General features: G+C 35.9%; 2 protein-coding genes across 4 annotated transcripts in view; one reads left to right on the top strand and one right to left on the bottom strand.

Moving 5' to 3' along the window:
* Positions 1–20,120, bottom strand: part of CMSS1 (cms1 ribosomal small subunit homolog) — a 431,391-nt gene that overhangs the window by 47,726 nt on the left and 363,545 nt on the right. The window contains exon 2 of the mRNA XM_074214320.1: positions 502–602. Within this exon, the coding sequence (XP_074070421.1) occupies positions 502–602 (101 nt within the window). The remainder of the gene's footprint in view (positions 1–501; positions 603–20,120) is intronic.
* Positions 18,791–20,120, top strand: part of FILIP1L (filamin A interacting protein 1 like) — a 356,414-nt gene continuing 355,084 nt past the window's right edge. For 2 of the 3 annotated variants that reach the window (XM_074214316.1, XM_074214317.1), the window contains exon 1: positions 18,791–19,314. The gene's annotated coding sequence lies outside the window, so the exon portion shown is untranslated. The remainder of the gene's footprint in view (positions 19,315–20,120) is intronic. The other variant, XM_074214318.1, reaches the window with a different exon arrangement.

The raw sequence follows: 20,120 nt of genomic DNA, 5'->3' as shown, positions 1-20,120 counted from the left end.
TTATAAAAAATAAAACATATAATAGGAGAATTTCATTTCACTGAAACTTGGATGAATCAGTTTGTTTCTTTAGCAGTCCTGATTTTTAATATATAAAAATTGTTAGGTAAAATGAATATGGAAAATTGCTGAAAGAATGAGACTTCTGTATATATATTTAATATTTCTCTTAATATATTTTTTAATATATGGGTTTAACCATTAGTCATAGTGAGAATTCACTAACACTGATTCCTAATCCATCACTCTTTCCATTACACCACAGCTGTTACAAAAAGGGTTAAGGACATCTGACAATAATTCTCTTTTTTTTGACAATAATTCTTTTATTGCCCATTGAGACTCCAGGTGATACCCCTTCTTCTGCCTCATTTCTTTTTCCCCCATAACTTTATACAGTAGTTTATTATGGAGCATAGGAAACTTCCAATTTGAATGGGAAAGGGAGAAAAGCTAGCTCCAGAAGCTACAAAATTATGCCATTAAATAATGTAAGGTTACCTGCTCATCATTTTTGGGTGAAGCAGGCACAGGGGTTGGTTCCTGCTGCATCATTTCTAATATTTTTGTGTCTTTTCCCATTTCTTCATCATCTGATGGATCTAAAGGAAGAACAAAATAAGGCACATTAAAAATAATGAAAAAGAGAAACTGGTTCCCCTTTTCATGAATGAGTGAACAAAAGAAAGCATTCATTATACATTCATGAATCAAGCATTAAGTGCTAGGACTACAAAAACAAAATTCCCTGCCCACAAGAAGCTTGCATATAGAGAGAGAATAGTGGCCATGGAGGGAGGATGTGGAAAATAATAGGGATGGTGAATGGGATCATAGGAGGGTAGACTAGCAGACTTAGAGCTTTAAAGAATATATTGTTTAATTTCAAATCAACTTCTTTGATTCAGATGATGCATTGTAGATGTCATTTTCTTCTGCCCCTCTTTTTATTATTTATGTTTCCAATTACATGAAAAAATAATTTTCAATATTCATTTTTGTAAAGTTTTTTCCCTTCCCTCTTCCCACCATAGTAATATGATATAGTTTATCCACATACAATCATGTTACAAATATTTCCAGATTAGTCACACTGTGAAAGGAGAATCAGAACAAAAAGCCCCAACAGGGAAAAAAAATATTAAAAAAAAAGTATGATTTGCATTGCTTTGCTCTGAATTCAGATTCCTTTTTCTGAAGGAGGTTGGCATTCTCCATTGTTGGTCTTTTAGAGTTATCTTTGAGCATCGTATTGCTGATAAGAGTGGATCTATCATTCTTCCTGAGAAGGTGGACAGTGTTCCCCAGATTCTGCTCCCATCATTCAGCAAGGTGTCAGGTTCTAATGGCTGAAACAGCAGAAATCTTCCAATCATTAGAAACTGACTCTTGAAATAAATCTGTATTCAGGAAATTGATTTGAAATTAAACTATACATTTTCTAAAATACATTGAAATAAATCTGTATTCAAGAAGCTGATCTGAAATTAAACTATATTTTCTAAAATAGATTGAAATAAATCTGTATTCAGGAAGTTGATTTGAAATTAAACAATATATTTTAGAAAATATATTGAGATAAATCTGTATTCAAGAAACTGACCTGAAATGAATATATTTTAGAAAATATATTGAAATAAATCTGTATTCAGGAATTTGATCTGAAATTAAACTATATTTTCTAAAATAGATTGAAATAAATCTGTATTCAAGAAGTTGATTTGAAATCAACAATATATTCTTTAAAGGCTTCCTAAGCCTCTCAGACCTATGAAGAATGCAGACATTCATCTGTAACTATTTTTTAATCCCATCTTTTACAGGATGCCTGCTCTAACACAATGTCATCTCTTTTAATTATTTCCTAATTATCTTGTATATAGCTTGCTTTGTATCAATTTGTTTGTAAATTGTCTCCCCCATTAAACTGTAAACTCCTCCAGGGCAGGGATTGTTTTAAATTTAATCTTTTTTTTTTTTGTATACCCAATGCTTATAAAAATACTTTGAAAATGAGTCAAATTTTTGCTTTAAAATTTATATAAAGGCAGTTAGATGGCACAGTAGATAGAGCACGGGCCCTGGAGTCAGGAGCAGCTGAGTTCAAATCCAGCCTCAAACACATAATAATTCCTTACCTGTGTTACCTTGGGCAAGTCACTTAACCCCATTGCCTTAAATAATTAAAATAAAAAAAACATATAATAGGAGAATTTCATTTCACTGAAACTTGGATGAATTAGTTTGTTTCTTTAGCAGTGATCTGATGCTGTCCTATAGATTTTGAAAAGAAAAGGACTCTTAATTCTTATCTCTGTGATTTCCATTAAGACAGTAGCTAAAGAGAACTGTTTTCCTTCAGGTGGGGCCTCTAAGACCCTCAGGCTGCAGGTCTTTACCCCAGTCTCCAATTCTCAGGTCTAATTGCTTAAGTGTCAGGAAGCCCCATCAAGCAAATGCCTTTTCTCTTTGCCCCAAGAGTCAATCAATTCTGGGCAATGAATCCAACAGAGAACAAACAGGCCCCTCCTTACCTCTCCTAAAATCAAAATGCCTCCCTAGAGGCATTAAAAGATTTCATTAAAAGAAATGCAGGACTTCCAGGGCTGCAGACAGCCAGACTAAAACAAAGGGTAAATAAAGTGCTATCCTTTTTCTAATTCAGGCCATAAATGGCAGAGATGAAGGCTGCTACCCCAGCCTAGGAGAATCTGGATCCAGCTTCCTAGTGGGAATCACATTCCTTTCCACTTTGGTATGTAAAAAAGTCACCAGAGCCTTTTGTTTTCCAAAGCTTCCTCAAGAAAAACTAAGAGAGAAAGTTTCTGTTTACAAACTGGGAAAAAAAAATGCAATTTTATCCTTAAAGGCAGGGTATCTAGATAAAATTTTCTCCGTGGAAATAGGACATTGAGAAAAACTGTGAAATGACTGGGGCATGTCTATGTATTTGGTATACATGAAAGAATTTGTCGCTATGGTCAATTTTCATAGACAGTAGTTAATTTTATTATGTACCTCCATGATTCACCAGAAATTAGGTAGGGGAAAGGTAGAGCACTGAAAAAACAGGAAATTGGGAAGCAGGAAAATGTGAGTTCAAATCTTGCTTCAGATTAGTAGCCTGGGTTAGTAGCTTAATTCTCTTATCATATTTCCCTGGTATGTCAAATGGTGATGATGATAATAATAATGATGATGATGATGATGATGGTGATGGTGCTGATGATGATGAAGATTCCCACCTAAAATCCCACCTTCTACAGGAAGCTTTTCCAAACTCTTTTAATTACAGTGTTTATTCTAAATTATTTCCTATTTATCCTCTGTATATTGTTTGCATGTTGTCTATTCATTAGACTGTATGCTTGTGGAGAGCAAGGACTGTCTTTTGCTTCTTTTTGTATTCCTAGCACTTAGCCCAGATGTCTGGCAAATAGTAGGTGCTTAATACATGCTTGCAATTGAATAATACAGTACCTACCTTACAGGGTTGAGGTGAGATCAAATGAAATAATCCATGTAAAATGTTCTGTGAACTTTTTAGATGCACAATATAAACATTAGTTATTAGTAGTTAAGATTAGTGACAAATCTGCTTTGAAATTAAGTGTTTTGAAGATTAAATTTATTGACTCAACTTCAATAATAGTAATAATAACTCATTCATCTATGAATTCATTTGACAAGACTTTAGTAAGCACCTACTATATACTATATACTATATATTATATACTATATATTAAGCACTGAAACTATAAAAATGGTGCTTTAGTGTTTTCCTTTCTAAGGTAGGAAGTGCGAGTATTATTATTATTGTTATTATTAATGATGGTGATGATGATAGCTATTTATTAAGCAACCAACTATGCAACAGACACTGCTCAACAATTTATAAACAATCTTATTTGATCTTCACCAAAACCCTGGGAACTATTATGACCCCCATTTTACAGATGAAGAAAGTGAGTCAGCCAGTTGACACTTGGTCATGCAACTAGTAAGTACATGAGCTGGATTTGAACTCAGGTCTTAGTGCTCTTTGCATCAGTCTATCAATACACACAGGATGAGGAGGGAGCGAGAAAGGATAAAGAAATGGATCCAGGATTAAAGGTGTGGAAAGCAAGTGAGATTGAACTATACAGTGCTTTAAAGGACTTCAGCATTTTAAATGAACAAAAGACCATCTTATTAAACTACCAGAGTAGTCCTCCAATGTGGCAAACCCCAGACAGTAACATCACTGAACAGCTGAGAGTGAGTGTTGCAATAAATGGACTGGGGCAGCTAAGTGGCACAGAGGATTGAATGCCAGGTCTGGAGACAAGACAGATCTGAGCCCATATTCTGCCTGAGACATTTACTGTTGATCCTAGGCAAGTCAGCAAAGTCTCTCCGACTCAGTATGCTCAGCATAAAATATGGATAATAAAAGTACCTATCTCACAAATTTCCTCTGAAGATCAGATGTGTTTGCTTTGCAAACTTTAAGGCATTTTATAAATGTTAACTAGTATTACTGCATCCAAATGGTAGATATTTAACTGAAAGGGACATTTTAGATGTGGTTCATAGTACATGCTGAGAAGACTAATGCTATCTCCAGGTCTGTTCCAACATCTCAAGATGTTGTAAGGCCATTCTGTCAGATTGGATCACATTTTACCTTCCTGGGGCTAGAGCATACCTCTGGAAGCAAGTTGTCTATTGTCTGGGTAATTGATACCGCACGAGGCTGTAGAAACAACTGTCCCTAAAAAGGCCAAAAGTTTTGATGACATTTATCATCCCTAAGGAACAAGAATGTTAAACTTGGCCAAGAAACCCAGTTCTGGGAACTACTCCTTCAAGATTATGCTCCCAACCCAACATGTGACTCCCACAAGTATTAATTATAAAAGAACATAGTTCCCACATTCAAACAGCATGACCACAAGACTGAACAATGCAAAGGTCTTAGAGCCAAAAGAGCAATACAGATCACACTATAGTTCATGAATTATTTTCAGAGAAAATAAAATGCAGACCAAGAGAGGCTCTGCATGTTCCTCGTCTCTAAATTCATCCCCTGTGAACTTCAACTTTTCTCTTCCCACATTCATATTCTCTCTCTCTCTCTCTCTCTCTCTCTACCTCCTGACCAAAAACATAAATAGAAATCTTACAGGCCTCAAATAAAGTGTTTAAAAAAATTAGTGCTCAAAGAATCAGTTAGCAGGCAAGTATAAATTTGATTTTAAGTGGAAAAATGATCTATAACCCAATAATATTGGAACCCAGAATTCACTGATAACCTAAGCAAAATTAGAAGCCTACTGCTAATTTTGCTGAGGAATAGTGGGGGACAAGTGTCATGTAGGCAATTGATGATATACATTTTTCTTCAAGATTTGTTCACCACAATTAGAATTCAGTATTTATTCATTTTCTCAGTTCCACCTACCACTGATGCTACTCCCCTTCCTTCTTTACCTAAGAAAATCCTACCTATCTTCAACCTGCAGTCCAAGTCTCTTCTTTGACTGGAGAGTCTGCCCTAAAGACATTCTAACTTGTACTGATCTCTAGTCTCTCAGCCCAGCATTATTGCCCTTCAGTAGTTTTGTAGGCTTATAGTTCATTTGGAATTTTCTTGGCAAAAGATATTGGAGTGACTGATCATTTCCTTCTCCAGCACATTTTATGGTTGAGGAAACAGAGGGAGACTAGTGACTTGTCCAGGGTCACACAGTTAGTAAGTAGATTAGGTCAAATTTGACTAGGTAGTCTTCTAGCAATATTGGTCCTTTCTATTCATTTGGCAATAAATCATTCACTGCCTTGGGAACTTATTAAGTTTTTTTAAAAATTATTTAAACCCTTGAATTGTAATTCATTATATATATATATATATACATATATATATATATATATACATACACACACACACACACACATATATGTATATATATGTATTTAAAATTTTATTTAAGGCAATGGGGTTATGACTTGCCAAAAATCATGAAGCTAGGCAATTATTATGTATCTGAGACAGGGTGTGAACTCAGGTCCTCCTGAGTCCAGGGCTGGTCACTGCATCACCTAGTTGCCCCCCTAGAGCTATATTTATTAGAGTGCATTCTGCACCAAGTAAAATGAGGAGCATACTCTAAAATAATCAGGTTCCAAGATATATAGGACTTCTGATAATATCTATCTGGAAAAGAATGGTCAAATTTACGTATATTTCTATAAGTTCTTATCAGGCACTAGAATAAAAAATTAAGTGTGCTTGTTGTCTACTTTTTGTATTTCTACCAGTTCTCCCTCCCTGCTGCTCCCTACCCCTATAAACATCCTAAAGAGAAAATTAACTTCATTTGAAATTCTTTTCTTATATTTGTCTCCTACCCTTTACAAATTACATGTTTAATTGAACTGTTTTAAGACCCAAGTGTTTAGTACAAGATAATTCTAACGGAGAGATGACTCAGTAAATTTATACTGGCGACCCTGGCAGTATTTCAGGAAGTCTTCAGATTGAGCTATACATTTGTTTTAGGAAAACATGGCATAAAATACTAATTATGTTTCAGAGCCCTTAAATATTTTCTTATTTGTAAAATTGTTTATTTATTCACACATTTGAGAAATTACTAGCCAACTTTGATATAGAAAAAAATGCAATCATTTCATGTGAGGATCAGAAAGATAACTTCTTATAAATATAATTTCTTTCTAGTTAGGAAAGGAGAAAGAGATCTTAAAATCCATGGTGGATTTAACCTTAACCATGGGGAAAAATAACGAAAGGCGTCCAACAAGAGGCTGGATACCTATAAGCTCCTAAGGATGGTGGGACCCATCCTCTGAATGCCTGGAGAGGTGGCTTGACATGATGGGGTCTCTGATAGAGCTGGGACAGTCTCATCCCTTGAAGGGCTAGGGATGTCAACTTTGCAAATGAAACTTGCATGGATGTCTTACAGCTGATACAATACTTCTATTGTTTCTTTGCTTGGGTTTGAACTCTGGCTTTGTCATTCATTACCTGAGTGATCTGGGGAAGTCTTTTAAGCTTTCTGGGACTTAGTTTACTCATGTGTAAAAGGAAGGGCTTACACTAAACAATTCTAAATATTCCTTCCAGTTTGAAAGTTATGCTCCTATATTGGAATGATTGTCTGATTCTGGGGCAGTCTTCAAAATGAAGCATAACATTTGGGTGATTTAAACTGAATCTTTGAAGTCAGATGAATTTTCTCATGAAGTATTTTTCAAAAGATATTTTATTATTTTTATTATTATTTGGTTTTAAATATTCTGAGCTCCAAATTCTGTTCCTCCCTTTAGTTCCTCCCTCACTCATTGAGAAGGCAAGCAATATGATGTCAGTGATACATGTGAAGTCATGCAAAACTTATTTCCAGATTAGCCCATGTTAAAAATAAATAAAATGAAAAAAATAAGTTTCAATCTGCATTCAGAATTCATTAGTTCTCTCTCTCTGGAGATATATAGAATTTTCATCAACCCATGAATATTGTTAAAGAAGCTTGAAAGTGGCTGTTATTATAATTGTTAATCTTATTGAATGATCATTACTTTGAATATTAGTCTTGGTATAAAAAAATTAAGCTGATTATTTTGAATGAAGAATAGAATTCACTAAGCCTTGTTAATCACATGTTGACTTTTCATCTTTGATCATAAATTATGGGAAGGATTAAGTGGTTTTTAAAAAATCCTAGAATAATATACATCCCTAAAAGTTGTTGTTGGGATATTAACCTAGTGATTAATTCCACAAGAAACTTTCTTAAAGTTTGGATTCTAGGATGATGAGTTTGCCTAATTATATTCCTCCTCTTGCAAAGTATAGGAAAAAAGTGTTGGTGCTGTTGCTAGTAAGAGATGAGTTCAGATCCTACTTAGGACACTTATAAACATGATTAAAGAAATGCAAATTAAAACATCTCTGAGGGACCAGTTCACTTCTCAGATTGGCCAATATGATGAGGAAAAAATAATGATCAATGTTGGAGGGGATGTGGGAAAAATGGGACACTAATGCATTGGAGATTTGAACTGATCCAGCAATTTGGAATTATGCCTAAAGAGCAATAAAAATGTGCATATGCTTTGATCCAGCAATACCACTACTGGTCTGTACCCTGAAGAGATCATGAAAAAGAGTAATAATTCCACCTGCACAAAAAATATTCATAGCAGCTCTTTTTGTAGTGGCAAAGAATTAGGTATTGAGGGGATGCCCATGAATTGAGGAATGATTGAACAAATTGTGGTATATGTTTGTTATGGAACACTATTGTTCTATTAGAAACCAGGAGGGATGGGATTTCAGGGAAACCTGGAGGGATTTGCATGAACTGATGCTGAGTGGGATGAGCAGAACCAGAAAAACACTGTACACCCTAACAGCAACATGGGGGTGATGATCAACCTTAATGGACTTGCTCATTCCATCAGTGCAACAATCAGGGACAATTTTGAGTTGTCTGCAATGGAGAATACCATTTGTATCCAGATAAAGAGCATGGAGTTTGAACAAAGTTCAAGGACTATTCCCTTTAATTTAGGGGAAAAAAAAACCCCAGATATCTTATTGTCTGATCTTGTTATCTCTTATACTTTATGTTTCTTCTTTAAGGATATGATTTTTCTCTAATCACACTCAATTTGTATCAATGTACAACATGGGAACAATGTAAAGACTGACAAACTGCTTTCTGTAGGGGTGGGTGGGAAGTAAGATTGGGGGAAAGTCTCAATATAGACTCAAAATAGACTCAAAAAAGACTCAAAATAAATAAAATCTTTAATTAAAACTAAAAAAAGTTATTCTCTCATACCAGTTTTAAACTAATTTTTTTGTTTACTTATTCTATATTATTACAATAATCTTGTTATAAGAGTAATAAACTCCCCCCCCCCCAGAAGATCAAGAATAGAGAGAGGAAAAAAAAAGTACTTCAGTCTGTTTTCAGATTCCAATGGCTCTGTCTCTTCTCACACCAGTTTTATAAGTGAGGAAACAGATTTAGAGAATTTAAAAATTTGCTTTTGGTCACACAAAGTACCAGTCGGACGTGGGATCTGAACCCTTGTCATCTCCTAATACCAAACTAAGCAATCTTTCCCCTACATTGTGCTACCTTATTAAAATCACAGCTGTCAAAATAATCTTTCTTACACATAGGTCTGGCCATGTCACATAGTTGGTTAAAAAAAACCTTCAATGACTTCCTATTGCCTATAGGATAAAATATGAGCTCTTTGGCTTGGCTTTTAAGGTCTTCCATAACCCAGTTCCAGCTCAGCCTTATTTCATATTATTTTCTTTGAGACCATTGGGGGACAAATTAGGTTGCTATGTGTTCCTATGTTAAATTCTGCATTAGTATGGACAGGACCCTTTTCCTGGAACACACTCCCTCCTCATCTACTTCCCTTAACATTCGAGGTACAAATATTTCCTTTGAAGGGAACTTTTTCCTCATTCATCATTCAGTTGAAAGTGACCTTCCTCTCTTCAAATATTCTTAAAAGTACTTTCCTTTGCATCTATTATATTTTATCTATTATCATATTTGTTTATGCACATGTCACTTTTGTATTTTTCATAGCTTAGCAAAGGTGATAGGCACGTTATTGTTGTTTAGTTCTCTTCATGATCCCATGGACCATCTCACCAATACTGTCCATGGAGTTTTCTTGGCAAAGATACTAGAATGATCTGCATTTTCTTTTCCAGATTGGCAGATTGTAGGTGTTTAATAAGAGTTTGATGAATGAAGTAATGATCTCTTCAAAAGGAGTCTTTCTCAAATATTATTACAATTGGTGTGTCTGTTTAGAGCCAGTCATATACTCAAACAACATAATGATAAGTCTCTGTACCCATTCTTTTCCAGAGAGATACAGATTCAGATTCTGAAAGTTCACTGTTTCAAGAACTGAATAGTCACAGCTATCAACATGGTGCTGTCCAGCTAGATTGCTAAAACAGAATACGTTTTATAGGAACTGAGAAATAGCTATTTCTCTGATCCAGTCTTAAAAGGGGGAGTAAGCTATAAGACTCAGGGATATACATTAAAACTATGTAGAAAATTTATTTACTTAAAGAAATGTGATATATAGTATTTAAGTTTTCACTTTATGAAAGATAATGATCTGGTGTGTGAAAATAAGAGGGTAGGAACGATATTATACACAGTCATTTCAGCAGGCTTCCATTTGTGATTAATGACAAAAAAGGAAACAGCAATAAACACAGAGGGGAAAAAAATGAAGGGGGGGAACCCAACTATGAATTGAAGGTGAAAAGAATTGCATAAAAGCTTTAGGGAAGTGGTTACAAAGAAATAACTTCTATTCCCTCCAGTCATTGCTTTAGTAAAACAAAGACTCTATTAAATAAAGACAACACTAGTCTGTAGAGGAAGAATGAAAACATGGAAAATTCAGTGGAATATAACAATCTGTGAGGATTGAATTTCTCTAAATAGGATGGAGAAGATCCCTATAGTACCTGGTAAAGATATTACAGACTCTAGGGGGAATCTCTTGATTTTAGGGAATGCTTAGAAACAGGTAATAGACAAAGACATAGGCTTTACTTTCCCCTAGACTGTTCCATGGTGGGATTTAACTAGATATATTATTTTTAACATAATTAAACATTTACTGAACTCCATTTATGTGGTTATTACTCATACTGCAGGATTCTATGCATTTTCCCCAGTGGCAGCTACCATGCTCGGCCTTTAAAAATGTTTCAAAGTTCATAAAAAGACTAATGTTATTATAAAGGTGATTTATTCCTTGACTTGGGCTACTTTCATATTCTTTGTTTTTCTAAAAGGGGGAAGAAATAGTAATAAAACACCAACGCTAAAGAGTTATATAAAGCATATATATATACATATATAAAATATTAAAGCTGAGTTATGCAGACTTAAAAATCTTTTTTCTATGTATAAAGAAATAATAAATACAAGTCTATCATCTGTAAAGAATAGTTCAAATGAGATAATTTACAATGAGTACTTTTCTAATCTTAAGGTGCTATATAAATTTTACCTCTTATAATTTACTGTTCAATCAAACAAAGAAATGGTGAAAATGAATCAAATTTGAATTATGGAATAAAACATACAGCTGCTAATGGTAGCTACAGAGTTCTGTTTGTTTGTCCTGAGCTCTCCCAGATGCAGCTTTTATCTTGTTTAGTGTGTCTGACTCTATGTGATTCAATGGGCATTTTTTTCCCATGGGGTTTTCTTGAGGAAGATATTGGGGTAGATTATTTCCTTCTCCAGTGTTTACCCATTTTAAAACGAGGAGCTAAGACAAACAGAGATTAGGTGATTTGCCCAGGTCACACAGTCTCATAGGTATTTGAGGTTATATTTGAACTCAGATCCTTCTGGCTCCAAGCCTGGTGCTCTATCCATTGCACTATCTAGCTGTCCCCAGTTTTTATCTTAAGCACCTCCAAAAAAAGGGGGAATGGAAACTACAGATACTCAAACTTTCTCAGTAAACCTCTAAATTAGTTGTGACTCAAGGGAAGAGATGAGGGCTTAGAGGAATGCAAATTTGTCACTGTGTTACAGCTGCTGTCTGTTATGTTTGTTAGACATGAGATGCATATTGCTACTCTGAACTTCTGCAAGGATTTTTCATTACAGAAACCAAAGTGGGTTAGAACCTATTAATTCATCTGCCACTGAGACAGTTCACCAATCATTTCATTAACTTAATGGGAAACCCTTTAACATTAACACAATTCTTTGGCGGTGTTGATCAATTATCAATCATAAATCTTTATGACCCCATTTGGGGTATTCTTGACAAAGACGCTGTAGTGATTTGCCATTTCCTTCTTCAGCTTATTTTTCGAGATGAGGAAGGTTAACAGAGTTAAATTTGCCCAGCTAATAAGTGTCTGAAGCCAAATTTAAACTAAGGAAGATGAATCTTTCTGTTTCCAAACCTAGCACTCCATTCAATGTCCCACCTACCTGCTTAACACCATACTTTATATTTTTCCAAATATTTTTTAAAAATTCCTGAAAATAAAATGTCTTCTGCTACATATTTTGCCCCATGTAGGACCTTTGTTGATTTAAAAAAAAATTTCAATTTGTTTTTGACCCATATACTAACAGATACTCCTTTCTCAAGGATAACTAACAGACCCCCTTCATAGTCTCATATGAAATTAAGTCACTGAGGTGGCAAATTAGATTCAGGTTCCGGCCTAAGTATGATCTAGTCTGTTAGTTACTTGACTCATTCAGCATTTACTTCATAGAAAAGGGGACAATCAGAGAGAGAGAGAGAGAGAGAGAGAGAGAGAGAGAGAGAGAGAGAGAGAGAGAGCTTGCTTAAATCTTAACTCCTTATCACTTGTACTCTTTGATATTCAGTGATTCCCAACTCTGGAATTTACACTGACTGTCCCTGATCCCTAGGCCCTGGCACATTCTCCCTCCTCTTTTCTATTTCTTGGCTCCCTTTCAAAGTACAATTAAAAACTTCACTTTCAGGGTGGCTAGATGGCACAGTGGATAGAGCACTGGCCCTGGAGTCAGGAATACCTGAGTTCAAATCTGGCCTCAGACACCTAGCTGTGTGGCCTTGGGAAAATGGGAACCCCCCCCCCCAAACCCCCCTTCACTTCCATACTGAAATGTATCTATTTAATATTTACCCCCCATTACATGTAAAAAGAATTTTTAACATTCTTTTTAATTTTGAGGTCCAAATTCTCTTCCTCCTTCCTCTCCATCCCCTGTTCCTGAGACAACTGAATCAATCTGATATAGACTAGTCATGTACCTATAGAAATATCTGGGAATTATAGGGAAGAATTGCTGTGATTTGCTCCAGGTGTACTCACTTAGTCCCACAATGGAGAGTCCTATCTTCCTAAAAGAAACAAGGGGATGATCAGGAGATCAGAGTTGCCTTATCTATGCTATACCTTCCAGTCCAACTTCACATGAAAGACTGGAAGGAGAAAGAAAGATAGATGCCTCTAACTGTAGTCAGTGACCAGCTGGGCAAAAAAACAGAGAACATGAATTATTGCCACATCTTTTACCTTTATCTCTTTCCCATATCACTGACATCCAAGTCAAAGGCAAATGGGAGGACCCTCAAACTATGTAGTCTAACTCCCAATTTTCAAGTTATTGTTAGATTTGAAATTTTTCTCATTGCAGAGATTTTATTTTGGAAAAATGCCAAAACACACTTTTAGCCATATTTAAGTAACTGGAACATGAAAAAAACCCACCTATTTTTTAAAAAAGCCATATAAATCATAACCAGATGCTCTCAAATAGCCCTTTCCGTGTACATAGCACCTTCCATTCAGTCTGGGATTCATTTTATTTACCCCTGGACTGTAGCCACATTAGGGGAAAAAATAACAATTATGAAGGAGCCATGGCAATGCCAACATAACACCTCTAGACGGGAAGTAAACAGGAACAGTGTATCCGATTTTCCTTCTCAGTAGGTTTGCATAACCTTGGTCATTATAATACCTAAGATTTTCAGAAAAAACCAATGGGAAGCTGGCATGAAGTCAACAAACCTGCAAACTGAAAATTACGTCAGGGCTACAGTTCCTATAAAAAGCAGGAGGGTCACAGGTGATCAAGTAGACCAGGACTGGGGCTGCATAGCTCACCTGAAAGATCACACTTCTTTGTAGCTATGGTCCAATTAATACTAGGCAAGGGCATTGGCTTGGGGGCTTTGGGGAAAAGTGGGAGAAATAATTCATGAAATGACACCCAAGTTGATTATAAACACAGTCCTGTGGAAATGCTAAATGAAGGAATAAAAAGTTAGTATGACACTTTTTCTCCCACTACCACTAGTTTCTCTAAATCCTTAGATTGCTGTAAGAGTTTTCTCCTTAATTCATTTTACTTGGACCACCCTGTCTTAACTTGAGAGCACTAAGAGAGTGGAACCCTGTGGTACATCTGCAAGTGGAAAGTTACAAAGTTGTTGTCTTTAAGCATCTGGTTTGGTACAAAATGCTTTTCTGATTTAGAAATGCAAATTATCTTTCATTTTATGATGTCAAATTATTTGGGATTAGAAGAAAGAGTGCTAAACACAAAATATCCTATTATGTGTATAAAATGATGTTTATCTTTAGGAAAAAAATGGACAGAACATATCACATCAAGACATCAGAAGACAGAAAAGAAAAGGTGGGAGTATAGTTTGCCAAAGGGAGTTGGATTTGAAGTCAGAAAATCCAAATTTGAATTCTGGGATACTGGACAAATCACTTCATGTTTCTGGACTTCAGCTCAGACTCCAAACATAATCAATTTATTAACAGTGACATGTATAACTTAACAAAGTTGGGTCAGACTTGGAGACCAGAGACCCCAATGAGAAGGGATGGGGGAAGGAAACCCTTTTTATTGTCACTCAGGAGAAGAGGGGGAAAGTCTGGGTTGTATCAACCCCATGGAAAATCTGTGTTCTTAACCTTGACCAGCAGTTTCCAACTGCTCCCAAGAAGACCCCTGCATACCCTGGAAGTTTCTAACCACTTTTATTCCTGGACAAAGATATTTCAAGGACATCTCTGTCATTTTATTCTTACAATCCCTCAAACCCATTTTTCCCAAAACTATATCCTATAAGGATCCCCTTGTCCAGGTTTCCTGTCAGAATAAGGCTGGATACTGTTCTGAGTTTCAATTCCTTGACACTAATAACCACCTCACTTCATTCATTAACCACCTAGTTGGTCTGAGTTTTTCCCAGGTTGACAGTAATTACAGAATTTTGTGATTGGTTATACTAGGAAAAGTAGGTTGGCATTCAGGTGTAGTTAATCACACCCCTCTCTTAATTAACTTTAAGAAATGATAATTGTTTTTGCTTTTTTTTAGGTTTTTGCAAGGCAAATGGGGTTAAGTGGCTTGCCCAAGGCCACACAGCTAGGTAATTAAGGTCTGAGGCTGAATTTGAACTCAGGTTGTCTTCCTGACTCCAGGGCCCATGCTCTATCCACCTGGCCAACCCAAGAAATGACAATTGTTTTAAGGAATTCTTCTACCTCTTACAATTTTGGCCAGAAGATTAGAACCATTAAGTAGGTTGTTGCCATGGGTGGGATCAAACCTCTTCTAATTGTACAAGGACAGGCAGGGATAAAAAACTTAACTTTTGCAGGGAGTGCACCAGATTAAATTGGTTGGGGCTTAGACAACAAGCAAATGTCCCTGGGCTAATTAATTGCATGAATAATGACAATCAATATTCCCTTTCAACCACAACTTTAAACTACATTCTGAGCAAGGTGAGTTTAGGCAGAAACTAACTCAAATATAAAAATTGATGCAATATAAAATTAATGATAATATAAAATCAATGCAGTAGAAACCAGAAGTAATATTAATTTTTATCTTTCCCTAGCATTTTGACTAATTTAGGGTAATGTCTCTCCTAGTTCCAAATTTCAGATCTTATGATCTCTATTAATGCCCTGATTCAGAAGCTGATGAGGAAACTAAGCGGGGGGCAAGGGTAACATGCTAGAATTATTTCTTTCTTTTCTTCCTCACCTATCCTAATCACTGAATTGTTAAAATGTGGTATGGATCAAGAGCAAAAAGATTTCTGCAGTGAGGAAAATCAACAAGGCTACTGGGAAATAATATACCACCAGGAGAGCATTATGTAATAGTATCAGAATAGGATGCTTTAGGAATGTCTCATAGCTGAAGCAGCTGACCCTTGGTATTCTGGTTCATTCGGGGTTCATGGAATGGATTCTGAAACTCAGATCAAAGTACAGATATATGCAACCCAAAGAACTAGCAGTTAAATTTCTCATAGTAAGCCATAAAAACAAGGTATGAATAGTTTTTAACTGATAAAAAGTAAGAACAGCTGGGATATCTGTACCTGTAATTCTGAAATATTGAGCTCAAGCACATTACATAAGAAGCTCTTTTCATTCTGCTCTTCTTTTTTTTTTTTAGGGAGGTGGGGGGGGCAATAGGATTAAATGACTTGCCCAGGGTCACACTGAATTTGAACTCAGGTACTCCTGATTCCTGGGCTCTATTCATTGTGCCATCATTCTGTTTTTCTAAATGGCTTTTACCATAATTATTTTATACTTATTCAGGGGTAATGCCCTAGTCTGTGGATCATTTAATAGCACTTTTGCTGTTAATGATAGCCTCATTAGGCAGGGAGATGAAATTATGTTCAGTCTTACTGCTGATAAAATGTCTTGATGAGGAGTAGAGTGGTTTATTGTACTCAGAGTCAGGAGGACTGGCTATATGACCCTAGACTAAAAATATTTAACTTCCCTAGTAATTCTCAAAGATAATTTTTGCATAATGGTTTTTGATAAGTCAGTGAAGAAAGAGTTTCCTCACCTGGAATTCCTTACAGGATTTAATACAGGATTGAACACCCTCTCTCTTCCCCCACCCCCCCAAAACAGATCTGCTAAAGAAGTTTAAGACTAGATTTTTAAGATAGATGGAATATCTACTTTTCTCATTTCCTAATAGCACAGATAATTGATAGCTACCAGAGAGGCTGTCAAGAGGCTAGTTCTCTAATAGTGTGGTTTTTAATGTAAAAAGTACCGACTAGTTCAGAAGTTAGATCTGGTCTCTACCTGCCTAGCTTAGGCTCCTGACTCTATCCCTAAATAACAGTGTGACCTTAGTCAACCCTCTGAATCTACTTTGTTCTCAGTTTCTTTATTTGTAAAAATAAAAGAACTGAATGAGATGAGACCCATTCTAAGATGTCTCTGACTGTTCACTAGCACAAAGAAACTACAGTAGTAGGTGGACCTCTGTTAGGTGGTCTTCCAGTGAAATCTACCTTTACAGTATTTAAAACTTTCCTGCAAAATACACTAAATATTCTTTAAAATAATTTTCAGGATCAAGATTTTATTCTTTTTTTAATGAAGAAGCATTTATTATTAAAAAATAAGCATTTCCATAATGTTGTATGATGAAAAAGATTGCACATGAAATTGCAAATCTACATTGTTGTTATTCCCTCCAAATATATATATATATATATATATTCTTATCTCTTTATCGTTTTAAAATATGAGTGGTCTTAAGCCTTCTGAGCACCTGCCAAGTGTTCTTTGGTAATAATAGTTATTGAAAGCTTAGGGTAGAAAAATAAAGTATTGGGCTTCTTTAAGTCAATAACATCCATGGTTGGGAAAGAGCTTTGCAAAACTGGGAATGATTTTGACTAGATACATGAACCACTGAATATTACAGCTCTAGGATGTGTACTGTATTTTTGTTTCATGTAACGACTCAAGATGACCTCAGTTATTTGAACAGCATGGAGGTCCAAGTAAAACTCTAGTTTAACTAGAGCATTACTACTAAACGATTGTGTATTTTCCTTGCTATAGTCCATAAAAATAAGAATACTGAAAAAATGACTGCAATCAGAAAGAGAGGAGGAGGGCAAGAAGGGATTAGGATAGAATATTGTTTCTATTGCATCATTTTTTTGACAAGTTGTTCCAGGCATATTTCAGGTTTTACAAATGAAAAGAGAATGTGCTCACTGCTTAGAACAAAGGATCAGCAAATAATATGCTTATACAAGGTAATGGAGAGTCAGCTATATTTTCACAAAATATTCCTTTATATTTCAGCAAGTATATCTTCCTAGCTAAGTTTTGGATGGAACATGCTTTCAAAACTACCTCAAAGCTCCTAGTGAGAAAGAGATATTGATTGTGAGAGACAAGTAAATGCAAAGAATCAGTTTTAATCTGTGAGGTAATCTCCCTCACCTTCCTTAACTTTACAAAGGAGAAAATTGAGATAATTGATTTGGTCAAGGTTTGTTGTTGTTGATTTGTCTGATTCTGTGATGCTATTTGGGCTTTTCTCTGTACTGGAGTTTCTTGCTATTCTTTTCCTTGCTCATTTTCCATCTGAGGAAACTGAGGCAAATTCAGTGGGCAAGTCATTTAACCCTATTGCCCCCCCACCCCCCTAAAAAAAAAGAAGAAAAAAGAAAAGCTGAATGAAAAGAGCTTCCTGTGTAATGTGCTTGAGCTCAATATTTCAGAATTACAGGTACAGATATTCCAAATGTTCTTACTTTATATCAGTTACTTGCCTGGCATTTGCATAGCTAAGAAGTGTCTGAAGCTGAATTTGAATACGGAAAGATGACTTTTCCTGCCTCTAAGCCTGACACACTAGTCACTCTACCACCTAGTTATGGTCAACATTAATACTTTAAATAGCAGAGCCAGGCTTTGAAACTCAGGTCTTTGGAATCCAAAAACATTTTTTCCAGTCTACCATTTGAATTCATTTTAGTACTATATTTAAAAAAAACAACAGAATATCATCCCACTTTAGATAAGACTGTTAAAAAAATAAAAGGGCATGCTCTCATTAATCCTACCACCACCCCCACCCAGCAAAGCAAACAGAAATTAATGGTTGGAAGGTATAAAATTATTCACCTTATACCTTTCAAATGAGTCATTAAAAAAGGTCATTTTGGCACCAGGGCAGAAAAGAGGAGCAGGGTTCCTTCTAGGAGACTTCTTAACCTTGGCTAAAATTTGCACATGCAGTGAAATGACCTTCTGGAGGGTGCCTTCAAAAGCTGCCTGCCAAAGAGGGTGGCATTGACAGATATGAATTTCAGCTGGCACATTCATGTGCACACACACACATAAACAGACATACACAGCATGTACCTGTCATTACTTGTCTACCCTGGGCAGAAGGCTAGTTGCTGCTGAATCTCTCCCCTCCAGAGCCTAGTCTAATTAGCTCCTTTCTTCTCTAAAAACTGACAAGCTAAGGGGTCAGTGTTCTGAGAAGGTCCTCTGCCTTCAGAGTATGAAGAGTGTTGGACAGAGAGTGAGGGGGGTTATATTTACTGTTTGGTCCCAAGCAGGGTCAGGGTCCTCCCCGCCTCTCCTTTGTAATACTATTCTTTCGGGTCTAGGTCTGCAAAGTGCCTTTCTTTTGGCAGGTGGCAGAACAAAAACCGAGAAAGGATCAAAAAAGAGAAAAAAGAAAAGAGAAAAGCATCACAGTTGGTTGCAGGAAACCCTAGGGTTTCTCTATCTTTGGAGACAACCTAATTGGGAGTTCTGAGGGGAAAAAAAAGAGTGGCCAGTTTCTTTGGTGTATTATTGAGAAACTGGACTCTGGTGCGATTAAGAAGAGAGAGTGCTTCCAGGAAATACTAGAAACCTTAAAGAGAAGTCATATAAAAAGTAAGGTAAGCTTGCTTTATTCCATATTTGTTGTTGTTACTGAGAAGCAGCAGTGGTATTCTATTTCCCTGTAATCCAGGACATGGGAATGGCAATTACTGCTCTCCAGGAGGAAGCTAGACTTGACTTATTTTTAACAGTCTCAAAATAGATATGGTAGTTCTCAAGTATGACATCTAACTTATGATGGATCAGATTTAAAGAAATTAAACCTTGAAAAAAACAGTGGAAATGCAACTTCTATGTTAAATGAAATAGTGTGGTACTTATTGTACTTTGCTTTATTATATTTTACACATAATGCATTTTTTATAAATTGAAGGTATGGGACAACCTTGCATTGAGCAAGTCTATTGGTGCTATTTTCTAACAGCATGTGCTCATACAATATCTCATTTTGGTAATTATCTCAATATTGCAAACTTTTTCAACATTATTATATCTATTATAGTAATCTGAGATCTTTGTTGTTACTACTGTAATTATTTTGACTTAACTTTTACTCTCTTGGCTTACTATGGGTTGGAAGTGACCCTAGATTTTGCCACAAAAGTGCAAACTCTGGTAGGTTTTACCAAGAAAAAAGAGACTTTGAGTAGAGACCTGACAACAGACTTTGTCATTTGTATGCATATAAGATGGTAAACTTAATAAATGTTGTGTGTATTCTGACCTGCCAACCCTATCTCTCTTCCTCTCCTCTATTCCCTTAGACACAATATTGAAATTAGGTCAATTAACTATTCTACAAAGGCCTCTACGAGGTCAAATGAAAGGAAGAGTCAACTAGGCAGCAAACTTCATTGTTAAC

This window comes from Macrotis lagotis, chromosome 1 (assembly GCF_037893015.1).
Source record: "Macrotis lagotis isolate mMagLag1 chromosome 1, bilby.v1.9.chrom.fasta, whole genome shotgun sequence".
NCBI lineage: Eukaryota > Metazoa > Chordata > Mammalia > Peramelemorphia > Peramelidae > Macrotis > Macrotis lagotis.
This window is presented reverse-complemented; position numbering and strand designations above follow the sequence as displayed.